At 40.3% G+C, this 23,171-nt stretch overlaps 3 protein-coding genes across 3 annotated transcripts; all 3 read right to left on the bottom strand.

Moving 5' to 3' along the window:
- On the bottom strand, positions 1-2,499 carry LOC117555758 (protocadherin gamma-A11-like). Its single transcript, XM_034230723.1, has one exon. It carries the CDS (start codon positions 2,416-2,418, stop codon positions 1-3), a length of 2,418 nt encoding a protein of 805 aa, XP_034086614.1. The 5' UTR covers positions 2,419-2,499.
- A 2,256-nt stretch (positions 2,500-4,755) lies between these two features.
- Positions 4,756-8,859, bottom strand: LOC117555759 (protocadherin gamma-A11-like). Its single transcript, XM_034230724.1, is given in 3 exon segments — positions 4,756-4,770; positions 6,341-7,296; positions 7,299-8,859. Coding segments are annotated over 3 exon segments (2,397 nt in total). The 5' UTR covers positions 8,725-8,859.
- A 2,621-nt stretch (positions 8,860-11,480) lies between these two features.
- On the bottom strand, positions 11,481-21,456 carry LOC117555760. The gene is given in 4 exon segments (XM_034230725.1): positions 11,481-11,497; positions 12,603-15,101; positions 18,915-20,193; positions 20,195-21,456. Coding segments are annotated over 4 exon segments (4,938 nt in total). The 5' UTR covers positions 21,338-21,456.
- Between the last annotated feature and the right edge of the window lie 1,715 nt (positions 21,457-23,171).

Genomic DNA, 23,171 nt, shown 5'->3' on the forward strand with positions numbered 1-23,171 from the left:
TCAACTATGACAAAGACACAGGAAGGCTCCTACCTCAGGAGAAGAATCACAGTCTCCAAACACTTCAGCAAAGTCTGAAGGGCTTTTCCTCAGAGTCTGGTCAGCAGGCAGTGTGTTGTCATTGTAAGATGAGACAAACTTAAAGTCACTGGTTCTGGAACCTGTTGTCAGGTAGGCGTCATAATTGTAAGCGCTGCGTAAAGTTCCTGTTCCGTCAACATCTGCGTAATTAGGAGGGAGATAAGCGCTGGGGATGGCGACTGCTCCATCAAACAACAGTCTGGGCTTTCTCCTGCGACAAAACCTCACACCCAGGATGATGATGATGAAGGTGAGGAAAAAGGTGGACACGGACACCAAAGCAATGATCAGATAAGAGGTCAGTTTGGAGTTCTTCTCATCATAAGAAATATCCTTCAGTTCTGGCACCTCAGCCAAGTTATCAGAGATAAGTAAATACATGGAGCAGGTGGCAGAGAGAGAGGGCTGTCCGTTATCTTTCACTGACACAACAAGGTTCTGTTTCATGCTGTCAGACTCAGAAATGTCCCGCTGTGTCCTGATCTCTCCACTGTGGAGACCAATAGTGAAAAGTCCCAGATCAGTGGATTTGACTATATGATAGGACAGCCAGGCGTTCTGTCCGGAGTCCGCGTCCACCGCGATCACTTTGGACACCAGAGAGCCTCCGTGTGCAGCTTTGGGGACCAGCTCGGTCATGAAGGAGTTGCCCTCCGGGGCGGGGTACAGTATCTGAGGAGAGTTGTCATTCACATCCGATATGAACACACTGACGGTCACGTTGCTGCTGAGCGGAGGAGAACCGTTGTCCCTGGCCATCACGTGCACTTTAAAACTCCTGAACTGTTCATAATCAAACGACCTCACAGCGTGGATCACCCCTGTGTCTCCGTTAACAGACAGATAGGAGGACACCGGGGCACCGTTCACCTCACCGGGTAACAGAGAATAAATCACGGTACCGTTTTGTCTCCAGTCGGGGTCTCGTGCAGTAACGGAACATAAAGTGGAGCCAGGTTTGTTGTTTTCAGTCACATATGCGCTGTAGGACTGCTCCTCAAACACAGGTGGGTTGTCGTTGATGTCTGCTACAGATAACTGAACAGTTTTAGAGGAGGACAGAGGAGGAGAGCCCTCGTCAGTGGCAGTGATTGTAATGTTGTAATCAGACACTAGTTCACGGTCCAGTTGTCCTGTGGTCACCAGAGAATAATAGTTTTTAATAGAAGGAACCAACTTAAAAGGGACGTTTTGCTGAATGGAGCAGCGGACCTGTCCGTTAGTCTCAGAGTCTCTATCCTGCACGTTAATGATGCCCACCTCTGCACCAGGTGACACGTTCTCAGGTATGGGGTTAGTCAGGGATTTGAGGTATATTACAGGGGCATTATCATTCATATCAGTAACATCTATTATAACTTTGGCGTAAGAGGTTAGTCCTAAACCATCTTCAGCTTCCACTCTCATTTCAAAATAAGTAATTTCCTCAAAGTCAATCGCACCAGTAACTCTAATTTCTCCAGTTTTAGCATTGATAGAAAATATATTTTCATCATCGTCAGACACATGCCTTAAGTCATATTTCACATCTCCATTCACTCCTTCATCTGCGTCAGTAGCACTAACTGTAATCACTATGGTATCTGGAGGAGTGTTTTCAGGCAGACTGGCTTTATAGACGGCCTGGCTAAACACTGGGGCGTTATCATTAGCATCCAGCACAGTGACGTGTATGACTACAGTACCTGATCTCTGAGGAGAGCCTCCATCTAAAGCTGTGAGGAGCAAATTAATTTCACTTTGCTTTTCTCTATCAAGTGTAGTCTCAAGCACAAGTTCAACCTTATAACTGTCAACAGCGAGAATAAAGTAGTCGTTTTTATCTAAACTGTACCTCTGAACAGCATGTTGACCTACATCTGCGTCATGGGCCTCCTCGATAGAGAAGCGATCACCCTTGTCGGCGGACTCCCTGATTTCTTTTTCGATCAATGGCTTTTTGAATTTTGGCGAGTTGTCATTTACATCTTGAATATGGATACTAACACGATGAAGCTCCAGGGGGTTTTCTAACACCAGATCTACTTTCACAACACACGAGGGTTTCTTGCCACAAAGGCTTTCTCGGTCCATTCTCTCCGATGTGACCAAATCTCCAGTACTCAGATTAATATCGCAGTTCCGTATACGAGTCCCCTCAGAATCAACACGGGCCTTTCGGGAAGATAAGGTCCTCAGATCAAGACCGAGATCTTTAGCTATATTTCCAATAACAGACTGGCGTTTCATCTCTTCTGGAATAGAATAGCTCAGGTCTCCGTTAACGAAGTGCAGCGCTACAATAAAGGAAGCAAAGCAGAAGATCGACCGCAGTGCAGAACATCCTTTGTCTCCCATCCTGACACAAAACCAGTTGTCGCGTCGTGTTAATGTCCAGCGTATTATCCAGATTATAATTAAAATTACGTCCAAATATAGTCAATTATCCAACACTGGATACTGCGGACCATACAAATATGTTCGAGGTTTCTAACCGACCGTCTTGGAAAAATACAACCGATTTCCATTCAGTAGTTGTGGGTGGGGTGGTGTGCGTTCATGGTCTGTAAGTCGACAGCGACACCATGAGTCGCTTTATATCTTCACAATGTTATGTTGTGAAATAGTTTTCATAGTCTAAAATCACGTGAAGGTAATTTATTCACACACATGTGACTATCAGTTGAAAACAATGACTTTTCAATGGATATAATGCAGACAGAAAGAGAGAGCATCTGATTCAATATAGCCATTTCGTTTTACTCCATACATTATTGTGAAGACAAAATAAATAGATACCAAATTCCATTTGCAGGATTATCAGAGATGTAAGGTGCAGCACCATGGACAGTGGATACTTCGATATTTGTCTTAACTATAACAAGTTTCAAATACCACGATGTTAAAAAACTTTATTGCAACTTAGAGTCCTGCATTTTATCTTTGAATTAGGTAAATGTACATAACTATCTTAAGCAACTGTAATTCCCTCGAAGCGCAGACACAAGTGGCTTTCTCATAACGACTGTATTCCTCTTCGAATCCACCGTGAAAACTACACATAAACAAACAGTATCAATGACAAACATAGTATCGTGTTACAAACACAATAACATGCCAAGCATGTAAAATGAGTTTAGCAAAAATAATAAACGTAAAATAAATACAAACAACAACATACATCGTTGGTTGCATGCTCTGAAAGCAGAGGGAAGTATTCTTCAGTCCTTATAAGTTTATAAGAATAAACTTAATCTAATGGAGCTATACAAGTATCCGTCTCAGTTTTTTGAGTCTCTCTCGCTCTCTAACTCACGCGAGAACAACATAACGAGACGTGAGCTTGGACTTCAAAATAAAAGACTCTAAATATTGCACACATGAAATATTGCAACAAATAATAATTTTTAGACTTAGAAAATACTTATTACAGTTACATTATGAACATGTTAAAGGCTACACTTACAGTACAGCAACATTGACCTGAAGTAGCAGGTAACACTTATGGTAAGGGTATGAATCATCATGAATTCATGCATGAAAAAGCATGAATTAATTCATGTACTTCATGAACTATCAGTAATGTACAAGGATTAATAGTATCTCATGCATGAGTTAATGCAGGAACAATACCTTAATTAATGCATCAACTAAGGTACCTCACTCATCCTGACTTCTGAGTTATTAATGATGTTCATGTCTTCTTCATATAGATCGGCAGTTAAAGTGACAGGCCAAAAAACTGACCAGTCACAGCAATTCCAAGTGTTGTAATCATGATTAACTAAGCATACTTCATCATGTTTGTGCCCCTTCAAATAAAGTGGTGACCTGTCGGCAAAGACACAAGATTAGGAGGCCTACTTTAGGGAGGACGTGGATTACCACATAACAATTTAAAGTATATGGGATCACACAGCAAGGCTCAATGTGACTGTACTTACCGTGAAATACAGAGGTTAATAAAAACAATATGTATAGGGACTGTTAGGGAACCATTTGCTTAGGTATTCAACCTTTGACACAGTTCATAATTATTTTATTAATTTTTACCAATATATATTTTCTTTATGTATTGCATTTTAAATTATTTTATCCTTTGTATTCCTCCTTCACTGGATTCCTCAAAATGACCTGCAGAGAGAAGTAATTTGAAATGCTTGCGGCCTGTCCTATGTGGAATCTTTTAATGTATGAACCTGGGTCCTGCTGGTTTTAATCACACTTCATTTTATGACAATTAGTTTCTTATTATTGTGTTTAAATTGTTATGTGGTAATCCACGTCCTCCCTAAAGTAGGCCTCCTAATCTTGTGTCTTTGCAGACATGTTGTACTGCCTTCTTATGTGACACGATATGTGAAAATGTGATCTTGTTGGCTTTGGATTTTAAATTAAAGTTTGTTAATATTATGAATGAGTTATCTGTAATGGTTTGTGAGCTTTAAGATAATACTGTATGATACATAAAAAGAAGTATGCTTAGTTAATCATGATTATAACTGTGAGATTGACCGTTGAGCGGCCTAGACCAAGCAAGGAGGCAGAGGCAGAACGTCCAAAAATATAACCCGACGTGGGCATTTATTAAAATCATGTGCACAAAGTTCACAGCCTCAATCCTGCTGTTCTCCTTGCACACATCCTGCAGCCACAAGGATCTTACACACACACCCAGTTACAAGGAAACAGCACCTAAATACGCACATACTAACAAGACACAGGTGAGGGGGGAGGAGACAACACAGGACACCAGGTGCACACAATCATCAGCCACAGACATCAACATATTATTTGCACCCTGATTATTCTCAACCGCTGTCATCCTTACACCAGCATAACTACTCTCGGCGCTCTCGCAAACTCCCCTATCTTTTCAGGCGGAGCCGAGGACCCGACCAGCACCTGCCAGACGACATTCCAATAAATACGGTTTAATCAGTTAAAAAATACTACCTCAATAATTAGTATAAATTATGTGCAAATATGTAATGTCAACTAAACTGTGCAATCACGCTAATAAAGTGCAATATTACCCGGCCCGAAGCCGTCAGTCCATAGTGACGAAGTTACCTTCGTCACTATAACACTTGGAATTGCTGTGACTGGTCAGTTTTTTGGCCTGTCACTTTAACTGCAGATCTATATGAAGAAGACATGAACATCATTAATAACTCAGAAGTCATGATGAGTGAGGTACCTTAGTTGATGCATTAATTAAGGTATTGTTCCTGCATTAAGTCATGCATGAGATACTATTAATCCTTGTACATTACTGATAGTTCATGAAGTACTACATGAATGAATTCATAATGATTAATGTACCCTTACCATAAAGTGTTGCCAAATAAAGCATCCTACTAAGCCCTAACAAAAAGGCCTAAATGCATGACACTGCAACATAATATACCCTATAAAACTAATGTAAAAATGCAGACCTGTGTTTTAAAGAAAATAACAAATAAGGTCAAGAAAATAACAACAAACCTAACTATAATACCATACAGATAACCATCTAGCAAAACATATAAAAGTAGTGTTGGAAACAAAACAAAAAATAGCTTCAGAATTGAAAAGGTTGAAAATAATTTGGATTTTTCAATAAATACACGAGATTCTTATGGAAATCTATCATTACTAATTAAAATATGTTATTAAGCAACACCATTAAAATAACAATTCAGATCATTATATATGGTTAATTTAGCATGATCACATTTGATAGTGTAAGGAAAAATGTACAACTGCTCCCTCGAGCCGGAAAACCAGGCAGCCTCTTTGCTCTGGCACCTCATCTTCAGTTGTGAATATGCTTGAGGAGTGTTTCAGCACCATGGACAGATGCAACAAGACCAGGACGGACCAAAGTCACCCATAGACCAGAGCACTGTTTGTTAAACTTTGTCATCAGCAAAAGAATAAGTGTTCTCAGACTGCTGTGATGTGATTAAGAGAGGTCTAATACGTGAATGTTAACTCGTTCTTAGACTATAGAACCTCATCCATACATCCATTCTGGATCAGAACTGCAGTTTTTCTAATTAATCAAGGACAGTAAACATAGTGATAACTAATAATACATGCAGGGAATTGACAACAATGTCCTGGGATAATTTACACGATTAATCATTTGGGAAAATCTTCTGTTTTCCCAAAAATGTAATTCAAAATCCACAAAACAATTTCAAAGGAAGCACACACATTTGCAAAACGTAAAAGTTATCTGCTCAACAGTCAGCAACAAACCATCAATATGACAAAGACACAGGAAGGCTCCTACCTCAGGAGAAGAATCACAGTCTCCAAACACTTCAGCAAAGTCTGAAGGGCTTTTCCTCAGAGTCTGGTCAGCAGGCAGTGTGTTGTCATTGTAAGAAGACACGAACTTAAAGTCGCTGGTTCTGGAACCTGTTGTCAGGTAGGCGTCATAATTGTAAGCGCTGCGTAAAGTTCCTGTTCCGTCAACATCTGCGTAATTAGGAGGGAGATAAGCGCTGGGGATGGCGACTGCTCCATCAAACAACAGTCTGGGCTTTCTCCTGCGACAAAACCTCACACCCAGGATGATGATGATGAAGGTGAGGAAAAAGGTGGACACTGACACCAGCGCGATGATCAGATAAGAGGTCAGTTTGGAGTTCTTCTCATCATAAGAAATGTCCTTCAGTTCTGGCACCTCAGCCAAGTTATCAGAGATAAGTAAATACATGGAGCAGGTGGCAGAGAGAGAGGGCTGTCCGTTATCTTTCACTGACACAACAAGGTTCTGTTTCATGCTGTCAGACTCAGAAATGTCCCGCTGTGTCCTGATCTCTCCGCTGTGGAGACCAATAGTGAAAAGTCCCGGATCAGTGGATTTTACTATATGATAGGACAGCCAGGCGTTCTGTCCGGAGTCCGCGTCCACTGCGATCACTTTGGACACCAGAGAGCCTCCGTGTGCAGCTTTGGGGACCAGCTCGGTCATGAAGGAGTTGCCCTCCGGGGCGGGGTACAGTATCTGAGGAGAGTTGTCATTAACATCCGATATGAACACACTGACGGTCACGTTGCTGCTGAGTGGAGGAGAACCGTTGTCTCTGGCCATCACGTGCACTTTAAAACTCCTGAACTGTTCATAATCAAACGTCCTCACAGCGTGGATCACCCCCGTGTCTCCGTTAACAGACAGATAGGAGGACACCGGGGCACCGTTCACCTCACCGGGTAACAGAGAATAAATCACGGTACCGTTTGTCTCCAGTCGGGGTCTCGAGCAGTAACGGAACATAAAGTGGAGCCAGGTTTGTTGTTTTCAGTCACATGTGCGCTGTAGGACTGCTCCTCAAACACAGGTGGGTTGTCGTTGATGTCTGCTACAGATAGCTGAACAGTTTTAGAGGAGGACAGAGGGGGAGAGCCCTCGTCAGTGGCAGTGATTGTAATGTTGTAATCAGACACTAGTTCACGGTCCAGTTGTCCTGTGGTCACCAGAGAATAATAGTTTTTAATAGAAGGAACCAACTTAAAAGGGACGTTTTGCTGAATGGAGCAGCGGACCTGTCTGTTATTCTCAGAGTCTCTATCCTGCACGTTAATGATGCCCACCTCTGCACCAGGTGACACGTTCTCAGGTATGGGGTTAGTCAGGGATTTGAGGTATATTACAGGGGCATTATCATTCATATCAGTAACATCTATTATAACTTTGGCGTAAGAGGTTAGTCCTAAACCATCTTCAGCTTCCACTCTCATTTCAAAATAAGTAATTTCCTCAAAGTCAATCGCACCAGTAACTCTAATTTCTCCAGTTTTAGCATCGATAGAAAATATATTTTCATCATCGTCAGACACATGCCTTAAGTCATATTTCACATCTCCATTCACTCCTTCATCTGCGTCAGTAGCACTAACTGTAATCACTATGGTATCTGGAGGAGTGTTTTCAGGCAGACTGGCTTTATAGACGGCCTGGCTAAACACTGGGGCGTTATCATTAGCATCCAGCACAGTGACGTGTATGACTACAGTACCTGATCTCTGAGGAGAGCCTCCATCTAAAGCTGTGAGGAGCAAATTAATTTCACTTTGCTTTTCTCTATCAAGTGTATTCTCAAGCACAAGTTCAACCTTATAACTGTCAACAGCGAGAATAAAGTAGTCGTTTTTCTCTAAACTGTATCTCTGAACAGCATGTTGACCTACATCTGCGTCATGGGCCTCCTCGATAGAGAAGCGATCACCCTTGCCGGCGGACTCCCTTATTTCTTTTTCAATCAATGGCTTTTTGAATTTTGGCGTGTTGTCATTTACATCTTGAATATGGATACTAACACGATGAAGCTCCAGGGGGTTTTCTAACACCAGATCTACTTTCACAACACACGAGGGTTTCTTGCCACAAAGGCTTTCTCGGTCCATTCTCTCCGATGTGACCAAATCTCCAGTACTCAGATTAATATCGCAGTTCCGTATACGAGTCCCCTCAGAATCAACACGGGCCTTTCGGGAAGTTAAGGTCCTCAGATCAAGACCGAGATCTTTGGCTATATTTCCAATAACAGATTCGCGTTTCATCTCTTCTTGAATAGAATAACTCAGGTCTCCGTTAACGAAGTGCAGCGCTACAATAAAGGAAGCAAAGCAGAAGATCGACCACAGTGCAGAACATCCTTTGTCTCCCATCCTGACACAAAACCAGTTGTCGCGTCGTGTTAATGTCCAGCGTATTATCCAGATTATAATTAAAATTACGTCCAAATATAGTCAATTACCCAACACTGGGTACTGCGGACCATACAAATATGTTCGAGGTTTCTAACCGACCGTCTTGGAAAAATACAACCGATGTCCATTCAGTAGTTGTGGGTGGGGTGCGTTCATGGTCTGTAAGCCGACAGCGACACCATGAGTCGCTTTATATCTTCACGATGTTAGGTTGTGAAATAGTTTTCATAGTCTAAAATCACGTGAAGGTAATTTATTCACACACATAATGTGACTATCAGTTGAAAACAATGACTTTTCAATGGATATAATGCAGACAGAAAGAGAGAGCATCTGATTCAATATAGCCATTTCGTTTTACTCCATACATTATTGTGAAGACAAAATAAATAGATACCAAATTCCATTTGCAGGATTATCAGAGATGTAAGGTGCAGCACCATGGACAGTGGATACTTCGATATTTGTCTTAACTATAACAAGTTTCAAATACCACGATGTTAAAAAACTGCATTGTAACTTAGAGTCCTGCATTTTATCTTTGAATTAGGTAAATGTACATAACTATCTTAAGCAACTGTAATTCCCTCGAAGCGCAGACACAAGTGGCTTTCTCATAACGACTGTATTCCTCTTCGAATCCACCGTGAAAACTACACATAAACAAACAGTATCAATGACAAACATAGTATCGTGTTACAAACACAATAACATGCCAAGCATGTAAAATGAGTTTAGCAAAAATAATAAACGTAAAATAAATACAAACAACAAAATACATCGTTGGCTGCATGCTCTGAAAACAGAGGGAAGTATTCTTCAGTCCTTAAAAGTTTATAAGAATAAACTTAAACTAACGGAGCTATAAAAGTATCCGTCTCAGTTTTTTGTCTCTCTCTCGCTCTCTAACTCACGCGAGAACAACATAACGAGACGTGAGCTTGGACTTCAAAATAAAAGACTCTAAATATTGCACACATGAAATATTGCAACAAATAATAATTTTTAGACTTAGAAAATACTTATTACAGTTACATTATGAACATGTTAAAGGCTACACTTACAGTACAGCAACATTGACCTGAAGTAGCAGGTAACACTTATGGTAAGGGTATGAATCATCATGAATTCATGCATGAAAAAGCATGAATTAATTCATGTACTTCATGAACTATCAGTAATGTACAAGGATTAATAGTATCTCATGCATGAGTTAATGCAGGAACAATACCTTATTTAATAAATCAACTAAGGTACCTCCCTCATCCTGACTTCTGAGTTATTAATGATGTTCATGTCTTCTTCATATAGATCGGCAGTTAAAGTGACAGGCCAAAAAACTGACCAGTCACAGCAATTCCAAGTGTTGTAATCATGATTAACTAAGCATACTTCATCATGTTTGTGCCCCTTCAAATAAAGTGGTGACCTGTCGGCAAAGACACAAGATTAGGAGGCCTACTTTAGGGAGGACGTGGATTACCACATAACAATTGAAAGTATATGGGATCACACAGCAAGGCTCAATGTGATTTACCATGAAATACAGAGGTTAATAAAAACAATATGTATAGGGACTGTTAGGGAATCATTTGCTTAGGTATTCAACCTTTGACACTGTTCATAATTATTTTATAAATGTTTACCAATATATATTTTATGTATTGCATTTTAAATTATTTTATCCTTTGTATTCCTCCTTCACTGGATTCCTCAAAATGACCTGCAGAGAGAAGTAATTTTAAATGCTTGCGGCCTGTCCTATGTGGAATCTTTTAATGTATGAACCTGAGTCCTGCTGGTTTTAATCACACTTCATTTTATGACAATTAGTTTCTTATTATTGTGTTTAAATTGTTATGTGATAATCCACGTCCTCCCTAAAGTAGGCCTCCTAATCTTGTGTCTTTGCAGACATGTTGTACTGCCTTCTTATGTGACACGATATGTGAAAATGTGATCTTGTTGGCTTTGGATTATAAATTAAAGTTTGTTAATATTATGAATGAGTTATCTGTAATGGTTTGTGAGCTTTAAGATAATACTGTATGATACATAAAAAGAAGTATGCTTAGTTAATCATGATTATAACTGTGAGACTGACCGTTGAGCGGCCCAGACCAAGCAAGGAGGCAGAGGCAGAACGTCCAAAAATATAACCCGACGTGGGCATTTATTAAAATCATGTGCACAAAGTTCACAGCCTCAATCCTGCTGTTCTCCTTGCACACATCCTGCAGCCACAAGGATCTTACACACACACCCAGTTACAAGGAAACAGCACCTAAATACACACATACTAACAAGACACAGGTGAGTGTGGAGAAGACAACACAGGACACCAGGTGCACACAATCATCAGCCACAGACATCAACATATTATTTGCACCCTGATTACTCTCAACCGCTGTCATCCTTACACCAGCATAACTACTCTCGGCGCTCTCGCAAACTCCCCTATCTTTTCAGGCGGAGCCGAGGACCCGACCAGCACCTGCCAGACGACATTCCAATAAATACGGTTTAATCAGTTAAAAAATACTACCTCAATAATTAGTATAAATTATGTGCAAATATGTAATGTCAACTAAACTGTGCAATCACGCTAATAAAGTGCAATATTACCCGGCCCGAAGCCGTCAGTCCATAGTGACGAAGTTACCTTCGTCACAATAACACTTGGAATTGCTGTGACTGGTCAGTGTTTTGGCCTGTCACTTTAACTGCAGATCTATATGAAGAAGACATGAACATCATTAATAACTCAGAAGTCATGATGAGTGAGGTACCTTAGTTGATGCATTAATTAAGGTATTGTTCCTGCATTAAGTCATGCATGAGATACTATTAATCCTTGTACATTACTGATAGTTCATGAAGTACTACATGAATGAATTCATGATGATTAATGTACCCTTACCATAAAGTGTTGCCAAATAAAGTATCCTACTAAGCCCTAACAAAAAGGCCTAAATGCATGACACTGCAACATAACATACCCTATAAAACTAATGTAAAAATGCAGACCTGTGTTTTAAAGAAAATAACAAATAAGGTCAAGAAAATAACAACAAACCTAACTATAATACCATACAGATAACCATCTAGCAAAACATATAAAAGTAGTGTTGGAAACAAAACAAAAAATAGCTTCAGAATTTAAAAGGTTGAAAATAATTTGGATTTTTCAATAAATACACGAGATTCTTATGGAAATCTATCGTTACTAATTAAAATATGTTATTAAGCAACACCATTAAAAATAACAATTCAGATCATTATATATGGTTAATTTAGCATTATCACATTTGATAGTGTAAGGAAAAATTTACAACTGCTCCCTCGAGCCGGAAAACCAGGCAGCCTCTTCGCTCTGGCACCTCATCTTCAGTTGTGAATATGCTTGAGGAGTGTTTCAGCACCATGGACAGATGCAACAAGACCAGGACGGACCAAAGTCACCCATAGACCAGAGCACTGTTTGTTAAACTTTGTCATCAGCAAAAGAATAAGTGTTCTCAGACTGCTGTGATGTAATTAAGAGAGGTCTAATACGTGAATGTTAACTCGTTCTTAGACTATAGAACTTCATCCATACATCCATTCTGGATCCGAACTGCAGTTTTTCTAATTAATCAAGGACAGTAAACATAGTGATAACTAATAATACATGCAGGGAATTGACAACAATGTCCTGGGATAATTTACACGATTAATCATTTTGGAAAATCTTCTGTTTTCCCAAAAATAAAATTCAAAATCCACAAAACAATTCCAAAGGAAGCACACACATTTGCAAAACGTAAAAGTGATCTGCTCAACAGTCAGCAACAAACCATCAATATGACAAAGACACAGGAAGGTTCCTACCTCAGGAGAAGAATCACAGTCTCCAAACACTTCAGCAAAGTCTGAAGGGCTTTTCCTCAGAGTCTGGTCAGCAGGCAGTGTGTTGTCATTGTAAGATGACACGAACTTAAAGTCACTGGTTCTGGAACCTGTTGTCAGGTAGGCGTCATAATTGTAAGCGCTGCGTAAAGTTCCTGTTCCGTCAACATCTGCGTAATTAGGAGGGAGATAAGCGCTGGGGATGGCGACTGCTCCATCAAACAACAGTCTGGGCTTTCTCCTGCGACAAAACCTCACACCCAGGATGATGATGATGAAGGTGAGGAAAAAGGTGGACACTGACACCAGCGCGATGATCAGATAAGAGGTCAGTTTGGAGTTCTTCTCATCGTAAGAAATATCCTTCAGCTCTGGCACCTCAGCCAAGTTATCAGAGATAAGTAAATATATGGAGCAGGTGGCAGAGAGAGAGGGCTGTCCGTTATCTTTCACTGACACAACAAGGTTCTGTTTCATGCTGTCAGACTCAGAAATGTCCCGCTGTGTCCTGATCTCTCCGCTGTGGAGACCAATAGTGAAAAGTCCCGGATCAGTGGATTTGACTATATGATAGGACAGCCAGGCGTTCTGTCCGGAGTCCGCGTCCACCGCGATCACTTTGGACACCAGAGAGCCTCCGTGTGCAGCTTTGGGGACCAGCTCGGTCATGAAGGAGTTGCCCTCCGGGGCGGGGTACAGTATCTGAGGAGAGTTGTCATTCACATCCGATATGAACACACTGACGGTCACGTTGCTGCTGAGCGGAGGAGAACCGTTGTCTCTGGCCATCACGTGCACTTTAAAACTCCTGAACTGTTCATAATCAAACGTCCTCACAGCGTGGATCACCCCCGTGTCTCCGTTAACAGACAGATAGGAGGACACCGGGGCACCGTTCACCTCACCGGGTAACAGAGAGTAAATCACGGTCCCGTTTTGTCTCCAGTCGGGGTCTCGAGCAGTAACGGAACATAAAGTGGAGCCAGGTTTGTTGTTTTCAGTCACATATGCGCTGTAGGACTGCTCCTCAAACACAGGTGGGTTGTCGTTGATGTCTGCTACAGATAACTGAACAGTTTTAGAGGAGGACAGAGGGGGAGAGCCCTCGTCAGTGGCAGTGATTGTAATGTTGTAATCAGACACTAGTTCACGGTCCAGTTGTCCTGTGGACACCAGAGAATAATAGTTTTTAATAGAAGGAACCAACTTAAAAGGGACGTTTTGTTGAATGGAGCAGCGGACCCGTCCGTTAGTCTCAGAGTCTCTATCCTGCACGTTAATGATGCCCACCTCTGCACCAGGTGACACGTTCTCAGGTATGGGGTTAGTCAGGGATTTCAGGTATATTACAGGAGCATTATCATTCATATCAGTAACGTCTATTATAACTTTAGCGTAAGAAGATAACCCTAAACTGTCCTTAGCCTCCACGCTCATTTCAAAAGTACTAATATCTTCAAAGTCAATCGCACCAGTTACTCTGATTTCTCCGGTTTTAGAATCAATAGAAAATGCATTTACATCATCGTCAGACACATGACCTAATTCATATGTCACATCTCCATTCACTCCTTCATCTGCGTCAGTAGCACTAACATTAATCACTATGGTATCTGGAGGAGAGTTTTCAGCCAGACTGGCTTTATAGACGGCCTGGCTAAACACTGGGGCGTTATCATTAGCATCCAGCACAGTGACGTGTATGACTACAGTCCCTGATCTCTGAGGAGAGCCTCCATCTAAAGCTGTGAGGAGCAAATTGATCTCTTGTTGTTTTTCACGATCAAGTGTATTCTCTAGTACGAGTTCAACCTTGTTACTGTCAACAGCGAGAATAAAGTTTTCATTTTTTTGTAAACTGTATCTCTGAACAGCATTTTGACCTATATCTGCGTCATGGGCTTTCTCGATAGAGAAGCGGTAACCCTTATCAGCTGACTCGCCTATCTCCATTTCAATCGAGTGTTTTTTGAATTTCGGCGAGTTGTCGTTTACATCTTGAATATGGATACTAACACGATGAAGCTCCAGGGGGTTTTCTAACACCAGATCTACTTTCACAACACACGAGGGTTTCTTGCCACAAAGGCTTTCTCGGTCCATTCTCTCCGATGTGACCAAATCTCCAGTACTCAGATTAATATCGCAGTTCCGTATACGAGTCCCCTCAGAATCAACACGGGCCTTTCGGGAAGATAAGGTCCTCAGATCAAGACCGAGATCTTTAGCTATATTTCCAATAACAGACTGGCGTTTCATCTCTTCTGGAATAGAATAGCTCAGGTCTCCGTTAACGAAGTGCAGCGCTACAATAAAGGAAGCAAAGCAGAAGATCGACCGCAGTGCAGAACATCCTTTGTCTCCCATCCTGACACAAAACCAGTTGTCGCGTCGTGTTAATGTCCAGCGTATTATCCAGATTATAATTAAAATTACGTCCAAATATAGTCAATTATCCAACACTGGGTACTGCGGACCATACAAATATGTTCGAGGTTTCTAACCGACCGTCTTGGAAAAATACAACCGATTTCCATTCAGTAGTTGTGGGTGGGGTGGTGTGCGTTCATGGTCTGTAAGCCGACAGCGACACCATGAGACGCTTTATATCTTCACAATGTTAGGTTGTGAAATAGTTTTCATAGTCTAAAATCACGTGAAGGTAATTTATTCACACACATGTGACTATCATGTTCACTATCACTATCAGTTGAAAACAATGACTGTTCAATGGATATAATGCAGACAGAAAGAGAGAGCATCTGATTCAATATAGCCATTTCGTTTTACTCCATACATTATTGTGAAGACAAAATAAATAGATACCAAATTCCATTTGCAGGATTATCAGAGATGTAAGGTGCAGCACCATGGACAGTGGATACTTCGATATTGTTCTTAACTATAACAAGTTTCAAATACCACGATGTTAAAAAACTGCATTGCAACTTAGAGTCCTGCATTTTATCTTTGAATTAGGTAAATGTACATAACTATCTTAAGCAACTGTAATTCCCTCGAAGCGCAGACACAAGTGGCTTTCTCATAACGACTGTATTCCTCTTCGAATCCACCGTGAAAACTATACATAAACAAACAGTATCAATGACAAACATAGTATCGTGTTACAAACACAATAACATGCCAAGCATGTAAAATGAGTTTAGCAAAATAATAAACGTAAAATAAATACAAACAACAACATACATCGTTGGCTGCATGCTCTGAAAACAGAGGGAAGTATTCTTCAGTCCTTAAAAGTTTATAAGAATAAACTTAAACTAACGGAGCTATACAAGTATCCCTCTCAGTTTTTTGTCTCTCTCTCGCTCTCTAACTCACGCGAGAACAACATAACGAGACGTGAGCTTGGACTTCAAAATAAAAGACTCTAAATATTGCACACATGAAATATTGCAACAAATAATAATTTTTAGACTTAGAAAATACTTATTACAGTTACATTATGAACATGTTAAAGGCTACACTTACAGTACAGCAACATTGACCTGAAGTAGCAGGTAACACTTATGGTAAGGGTATGAATCATCATGAATTCATGCATGAAAAAGCATGAATTAATTCATGTACTTCATGAACTATCAGTAATGTACAAGGATTAATAGTATCTCATACATGAGTTAATGCAGGAACAATACCTTAATTAATGCATCAACTAAGGTACCTCCCTCATCCTGACTTCTGAGTTATTAATGATGTTCATGTCTTCTTCATATAGATCGGCAGTTAAAGTGACAGGCCAAAAAACTGACCAGTCACAGCCATTCCAAGTGTTGTAATCATGATTAACTAAGCATACTTCATCATGTTTGTGCCCCTTCAAATAAAGTGGTGACCTGTCGGCAAAGACACAAGATTAGGAGGCCTACTTTAGGGAGGACGTGGATTACCACATAACAATTGAAAGTATATGGGATCACACAGCAAGGCTCAATGTGACTTACCATGAAATACAGAGGTTAATAAAAACAATATGTATAGGGACTGTTAGGGAATCATTTGCTTAGGTATTCAACCTTTGACACAGTTCATAATTATTTTATAAATGTTTACCAATATATATTTTCTTTATGTATTGCATTTTAAATTATTTTATCCTTTGTATTCCTCCTTCACTGGATTCCTCAAAATGACCTGCAGAGAGAAGTAATTTGAAATGCTTGCGGCCTGTCCTATGTGGAATCTTTTAATGTATGAACCTGGGTCCTGCTGGTTTTAATCACACTTCATTTTATGACAATTAGTTTCTTATTATTGTGTTTAAATTGTAATCCACGTCCTCCCTAAAGTAGGCCTCCTAATCTTGTGTCTTTGCAGACATGTTGTACTGCCTTCTTATGTGACACGATATGTGAAAATGTGATCTTGTTGGCTTTGGATTATAAATTAAAGTTTGTTAATATTATGAATGAGTTATCTGTAATGGTTTGTGAGCTTTAAGATAATACTGTATGATACATAAAAAGAAGTATGCTTAGTTAATCATGATTATAACTGTGAGACTGACCGTTGAGCGGCCCAGACCAAGCAAGGAGGCAGAGGCAGAACGTCCAAAAATATAACCCAACGTGGGCATTTATTAAAATCATGTGCACAAAGTTCACAGCCTCAATCCTGCTGTTCTCCTTGCACACATCCTGCAGCCACAAGGATCTTACACACACACCCAGTTACAAGGAAACAGCACCTAAATACACACATACTAACAAGACACAGGTGAGTGTGGAGAAGACAACACAGGACACCAGGTGCACACAATCCTCAGCCACAGACATCAACATATTATTTGCACCCTGATTATTCTCAACCGCTGTCATCCTTACACCAGCATAACTACTCTCGGCGCTCTCGCAAACTCCCCTATCTTTTCAGGCGGAGCCGAGGACCCGACCAGCACCTGCCAGACGACATTCCAATAAATACGGTTTAATCAGTTAAAAAATACTACCTCAATAATTAGTATAAATTATGTGCAAATATGTAATGTCAACTAAACTGTGCAATCACGCTAATAAAGTGCAATATTACCCGGCCCGAAGCCGTCAGTCCATAGTGACGAAGTTACCTTCGTCACTATAACACTTGGAATTGCTGTGACTGGTCAGTGTTTTGGCCTGTCACTTTAACTGCAGATCTATATGAAGAAGACATGAACATCATTAATAACTCAGAAGTCATGATGAGTGAGGTACCTGAGTTGATGCATTAATTAAGGTATTGTTCCTGCATTAAGTCATGCATGAGATACTATTAATCCTTGTACATTACTGATAGTTCATGAAGTACTACATGAATGAATTCATGATGATTAATGTACCCTTACCATAAAGTGTTGCCAAATAAAGCATCCTACTAAGCCCTAACAAAAAGGCCTAAATGCATGACACTGCAACATAACATACCCTATAAAACTAATGTAAAAATGCAGACCTGTGTTTTAAAGAAAATAACAAATAAGGTCAAGAAAATAACAACAAACCTAACTATAATACCATACAGATAACCATCTAGCAAAACATATAAAAGTAGTGTTGGAAACAAAACAAAAAATAGCTTCAGAATTGAAAAGGTTGAAAATAATTTGGATTTTTCAATAAATACACGAGATTCTTATGGAAATCTATCGTTACTAATTAAAATATGTTATTAAGCAACACCATTAAAAATAACAATTCAGATCATTATATATGGTTAATTTAGCATTATCACATTCGATAATGTAAGGAAAAATGTACAACTGCTCCCTCGAGCCGGAAAACCAGGAAGCCTCTTCGCTCTGGCACCTCATCTTCAGTTGTGAATATGCTTGAGGAGTGTTTCAGCACCATGGACAGATGCAACAAGACCAGGACGGACCAAAGTCACCCATAGACCAGAGCACTGTTTGTTAAACTTTGTCATCAGCAAAATAATAAGTGTTCTCAGACTGCTGTGATGTGATTAAGAGAGGTCTAATACGTGAATGTTAACTCGTTCTTAGACTATAGAACCTCATCCATACATCCATTCTGGATCAGAACTGCAGTTTTTCTAATTAATCAAGGACAGTAAACATAGTGATAACTAATAATACGTGCAGGGAATTGACAACAATGTCCTGGGATAATTTACAGGATTAATCATTTTGGAAAATCTTCTGTTTTCCCAAAAATAAAATTCAAAATCCACAAAACAATTCCAAAGGAAGCACACACATTTGCAAAACGTAAAAGTGATCTGCTCAACAGTCAGCAACAAACCATCAATATGACAAAGACACAGGAAGGTTCCTACCTCAGGAGAAGAATCACAGTCTCCAAACACTTCAGCAAAGTCTGAAGGGCTTTTCCTCAGAGTCTGGTCAGCAGGCAGTGTGTTGTCATTGTATGATGACACGAACTTAAAGTCACTGGTTCTGGAACCTGTTGTCAGGTAGGCGTCATAATTGTAAGAGCTGCGTAAAGTTCCTGTTCCGTCAACATCTATGTAATTAGGAGGGAGATAAGCGCTGGGGATGGCGACTGCTCCATCAAACAACAGTCTGGGCTTTCTCCTGCGACAAAACCTCACACCCAGGATGATGATGATGATGAAGGTGAGGAAAAAGGTGGACACTGACACCAGCGCGATGATCAGATAAGAGGTCAGTTTGGAGTTCTTCTCATCGTAAGAAATGTCCTTCAGTTCTGGCACCTCAGCCAAGTTATCAGAGATAAGTAAATACATGGAGCAGGTGGCAGAGAGAGAGGGCTGTCCGTTATCTTTCACTGACACAACAAGGTTCTGTTTCATGCTGTCAGACTCAGAAATGTCCCGCTGTGTCCTGATCTCTCCGCTGTGGAGACCAATAGTGAAAAGTCCCGGATCAGTGGATTTGACTATATGATAGGACAGCCATGCGTTCTGTCCGGAGTCCGCGTCCACCGCGATCACTTTGGACACCAGAGAGCCTCCGTGTGCAGCTTTGGGGACCAGCTCGGTCATGAAGGAGTTGCCCTCCGGGGCGGGGTACAGTATCTGAGGAGAGTTGTCATTCACATCCGATATGAACACACTGACGGTCACGTTGCTGCTGAGCGGAGGAGAACCGTTGTCTCTGGCCATCACGTGGACTTTAAAACTCCTGAACTGTTCATAATCAAACGACCTCACAGCGTGGATCACCCCCGTGTCTCCGTTAACAGACAGATAGGAGGACACCGGGGCACCGTTCACCTCACCGGGTAACAGAGAGTAAATCACGGTACCGTTTTGTCTCCAGTCGGGGTCTCGAGCAATAACGGAACATAAAGTGGAGCCAGGTTTGTTGTTTTCAGTCACATATGCGCTGTAGGACTGCTCCTCAAACACAGGTGGGTTGTCGTTGATGTCTGCTACAGATAGCTGAACAGTTTTAGAGGAAGACAGAGGGGGAGAGCCCTCGTCAGTGGCAGTGATTGTAATGTTGTAATCAGACACTAGTTCACGGTCCAGTTGTCCTGTGGTCACCAGAGAATAATAGTTTTTAATAGAAGGAACCAACTCAAAAGGGACGTTTTGCTTGAATGGAGCAGCGGACCTGTCCGTTAGTCTCAGAGTCTCTATCCTGCACGTTAATTATGCCCACCTCTGCACCAGGTGACACGTTCTCAGGTATGGGGTTAGTCAGGGATTTTAGGTATATTACAGGGGCGTTATCATTCATATCAGTAACATCTATTATAACTGTGGCGTACGAGGTTAGACCTAAACTGTCCTTAGCTTCCACGCTTATTTCAAACAAACTCGTTTCTTGAAAGTCAATTTCACCACTAACTTTAATTTCTCCAGTTTTAGGATCAATAGAAAATGCATTTACGTCGTCACTAGATCCGTGGCCAAAATCATACTTTACATCTCCATTGAAACCTTCATCTGCGTCAGTAGCACTAACTTTAATCACTATGGTATCTGGAGGAGTGTTTTCAGGCAGACTGGCTTTATAGACGGCCTGGCTAAACACTGGGGCGTTATCATTAGCATCCAGCACAGTGACGTGTATGACTACAGTACCTGATCTCTGAGGAGAGCCTCCATCTAAAGCTGTGAGGAGCAAATTAATTTCATTTAGCTTTTCTCTATCAAGTGTATTCTCAAGCACAAGTTCAACCTTATTACTGTCAACAGCGAGAATGAAGTTGTCGTTATTTTGCAAACTGTACCTCTGAACAGCATTTTGACCTACATCTGCGTCATGGGCTTTCTCGATTGAAAACCGGTTACCCTTGTCGGCTGACTCGCCTATTTCCATTTCAATCAATTGTTTTTTGAACGTTGGCGAGTTGTCATTTACATCTTGAATATGAAGACTAACACGATGAAGCTCCAGGGGGTTTTCTAACACCAGATCTGCTTTCACAACGCACGAGGGTTTCTTGCCACAAAGGCTTTCTCTGTCCATTCTCTCCGATGTGACCAAATCTCCAGTACTCAGATTAATATCACAGTACCGTTTACGAGTCCCCTCAGAATCAACACGGGCCTTTCGGGAAGATAAGGTCCTCAGATCAAGACCGAGATCTTTGGCTATATTCCCAATAACAGACTGGCGTTTCATCTCTTCTGGAATAGAATAACTCAGGTCTCCGTTAACGAAGTGCAGCGCTACAATAAAGGAAGCAAAGCAGAAAATCGGCCGCAGCGCTGAGAATCCTTTGTCTCCCATCCTCGGAAAAAAACACGTCCCAGTTTGTACAAATTACAGCATGGAACAACAAATTAAAATTCCAAAACAGAGTCAGCAACCAACATTTTACAAATGCAAACGCGATGCAAACTAATCGGGGAATGAAGGAATTGTTCTGAGAAATCTCATCCGATGGTAATGCAGTTAAAGTGGGTGGAGATGTCTCTGCTCCTTTTGTGCTGGCCTACAGCGGCACCATCAGGCGCTTTTTACTCTTTGCATCTGCGAGTATTGTTCCCCATGTCTAAACCTTTATATATACAGTCTATGGTCTAAACCCAAATCATCTTCCCTAACTTCAATACGAACTGTGTGCCATATGTAAAACATAAACGTCACAACGTAATGTACAATGCTCAAAGTTAAAATCATTTTTAAAAAGATGCTTATTAAATATCACAGTTGTATTATTTGATTGCATTGTGTATTTAGTTATAGACAAAAACCTAGAAATAAAAACAAGTAAACAAATAGAAGCATGAAAAATGTAAATGTTGAACACTATTGTTAAACATAAACCACTCATTCAATTAAAGGTATAGGTAAGAATGGAGAAACCAGCTCGACTAAACTAGAATTTGAAAGTACACAACCGAAAAAAATCTGCCCCTTCCTTCAGACTTCCTTACAGAGACCCTCCTCCAACACACACGAACGCGCACATGACCAATGAGGGCACGAGATAAGTTTGTGCACGAGATGGAAGGCTGACAGGCAGGTAGGCCATCCAGTTATCTGAGCGTTGTTACAGCGCCACGGCTTCCAGATGAAATATTTGTATATATTTATTGTCAAAGCATTTCATTTATTCATTGCTATCGGGATGTTAGAATAGTATATGGAATATATCAAAAAGTGTTTCTGAAGTGAATTACCTAACAAATTAACACTTTGTCTATCACTTATATCACGTGTATGTGGTAACAAATAAAGTATGTTCTTATTGCAGGTATCAATTATTGAGGTTTATGGATTCGAATTAAATCATTACTTCTTATGCAAAATAATGATTAGTGTAATCATTAATATCATTATGTATTATTATAATTATTATCATAATTATAATGAAACATTGGAACATTTGAAATGATGTCTAAAGGAGAAAATAAGTAGTTTCAGTCCCATGGAGAGAGTCAAAAGGAAGATCACATGGGAGGGCTTGTTAACAGAGCTGCAATGTCCAGCACCATGGACAGTGATGGGGAAGATACTTCGATCTTTTTTCTTAAATAACAAGTTTAAAATACCACGATGTTAAGAAACTGCATTGCATCTGAGAGCATTTTAGATGTGACTCAAGTAAAAGTACATAACTATCTTCAGCAAAATGTACCTAAAGTATCAACAATGTACGTATTCATTTAGCAGAAACAATCCTTCTGTGACTGATTATTATCATGACATTAAATAAAGCATCCTATTAAGCCCTTACAAAAAGGCCTAAATGCATCTCACTGCAACTTACCCTAACACTGTGTCATAAAACTAAGATACAATTGTAGGTGTTTTATAGAAAATAAGAAACAAGGTCAGGAAAATAACAAGGAACCTAACTATAATAACGGTTAAGCAATTAGCTAAAAAATATAAAAGTAGAGTTGAAAAAAAAAAAAAATAGCTTCCAAATTGAAAAGGTTGATAATAATATAGATTTTTGAATAAATACAGGTGATTCCATGGAAAGATAGCGTTAAATAATTTAAACAACAATATTAATAATAACAATTCAGATCGTTATCTTACTATCTTTAATTTAGCCTAATCACATTTGATAGTGTTTCTAAGGAAAAGTAAATCTACAACTGCTCCCTGG

The sequence above is a fragment of the Gymnodraco acuticeps genome, unplaced genomic scaffold (genome assembly GCF_902827175.1).
Source record: "Gymnodraco acuticeps unplaced genomic scaffold, fGymAcu1.1, whole genome shotgun sequence".
NCBI classification, from domain to species: Eukaryota; Metazoa; Chordata; class Actinopteri; order Perciformes; family Bathydraconidae; genus Gymnodraco; species Gymnodraco acuticeps.

Excerpts from the sequence above, each read along its gene's own strand:
- LOC117555758 (XM_034230723.1), bottom strand. The coding sequence starts at position 2,418 with ATGGGAGACAAAGGATGTTCTGCACTGCGGTCGATCTTCTGCTTTGCT.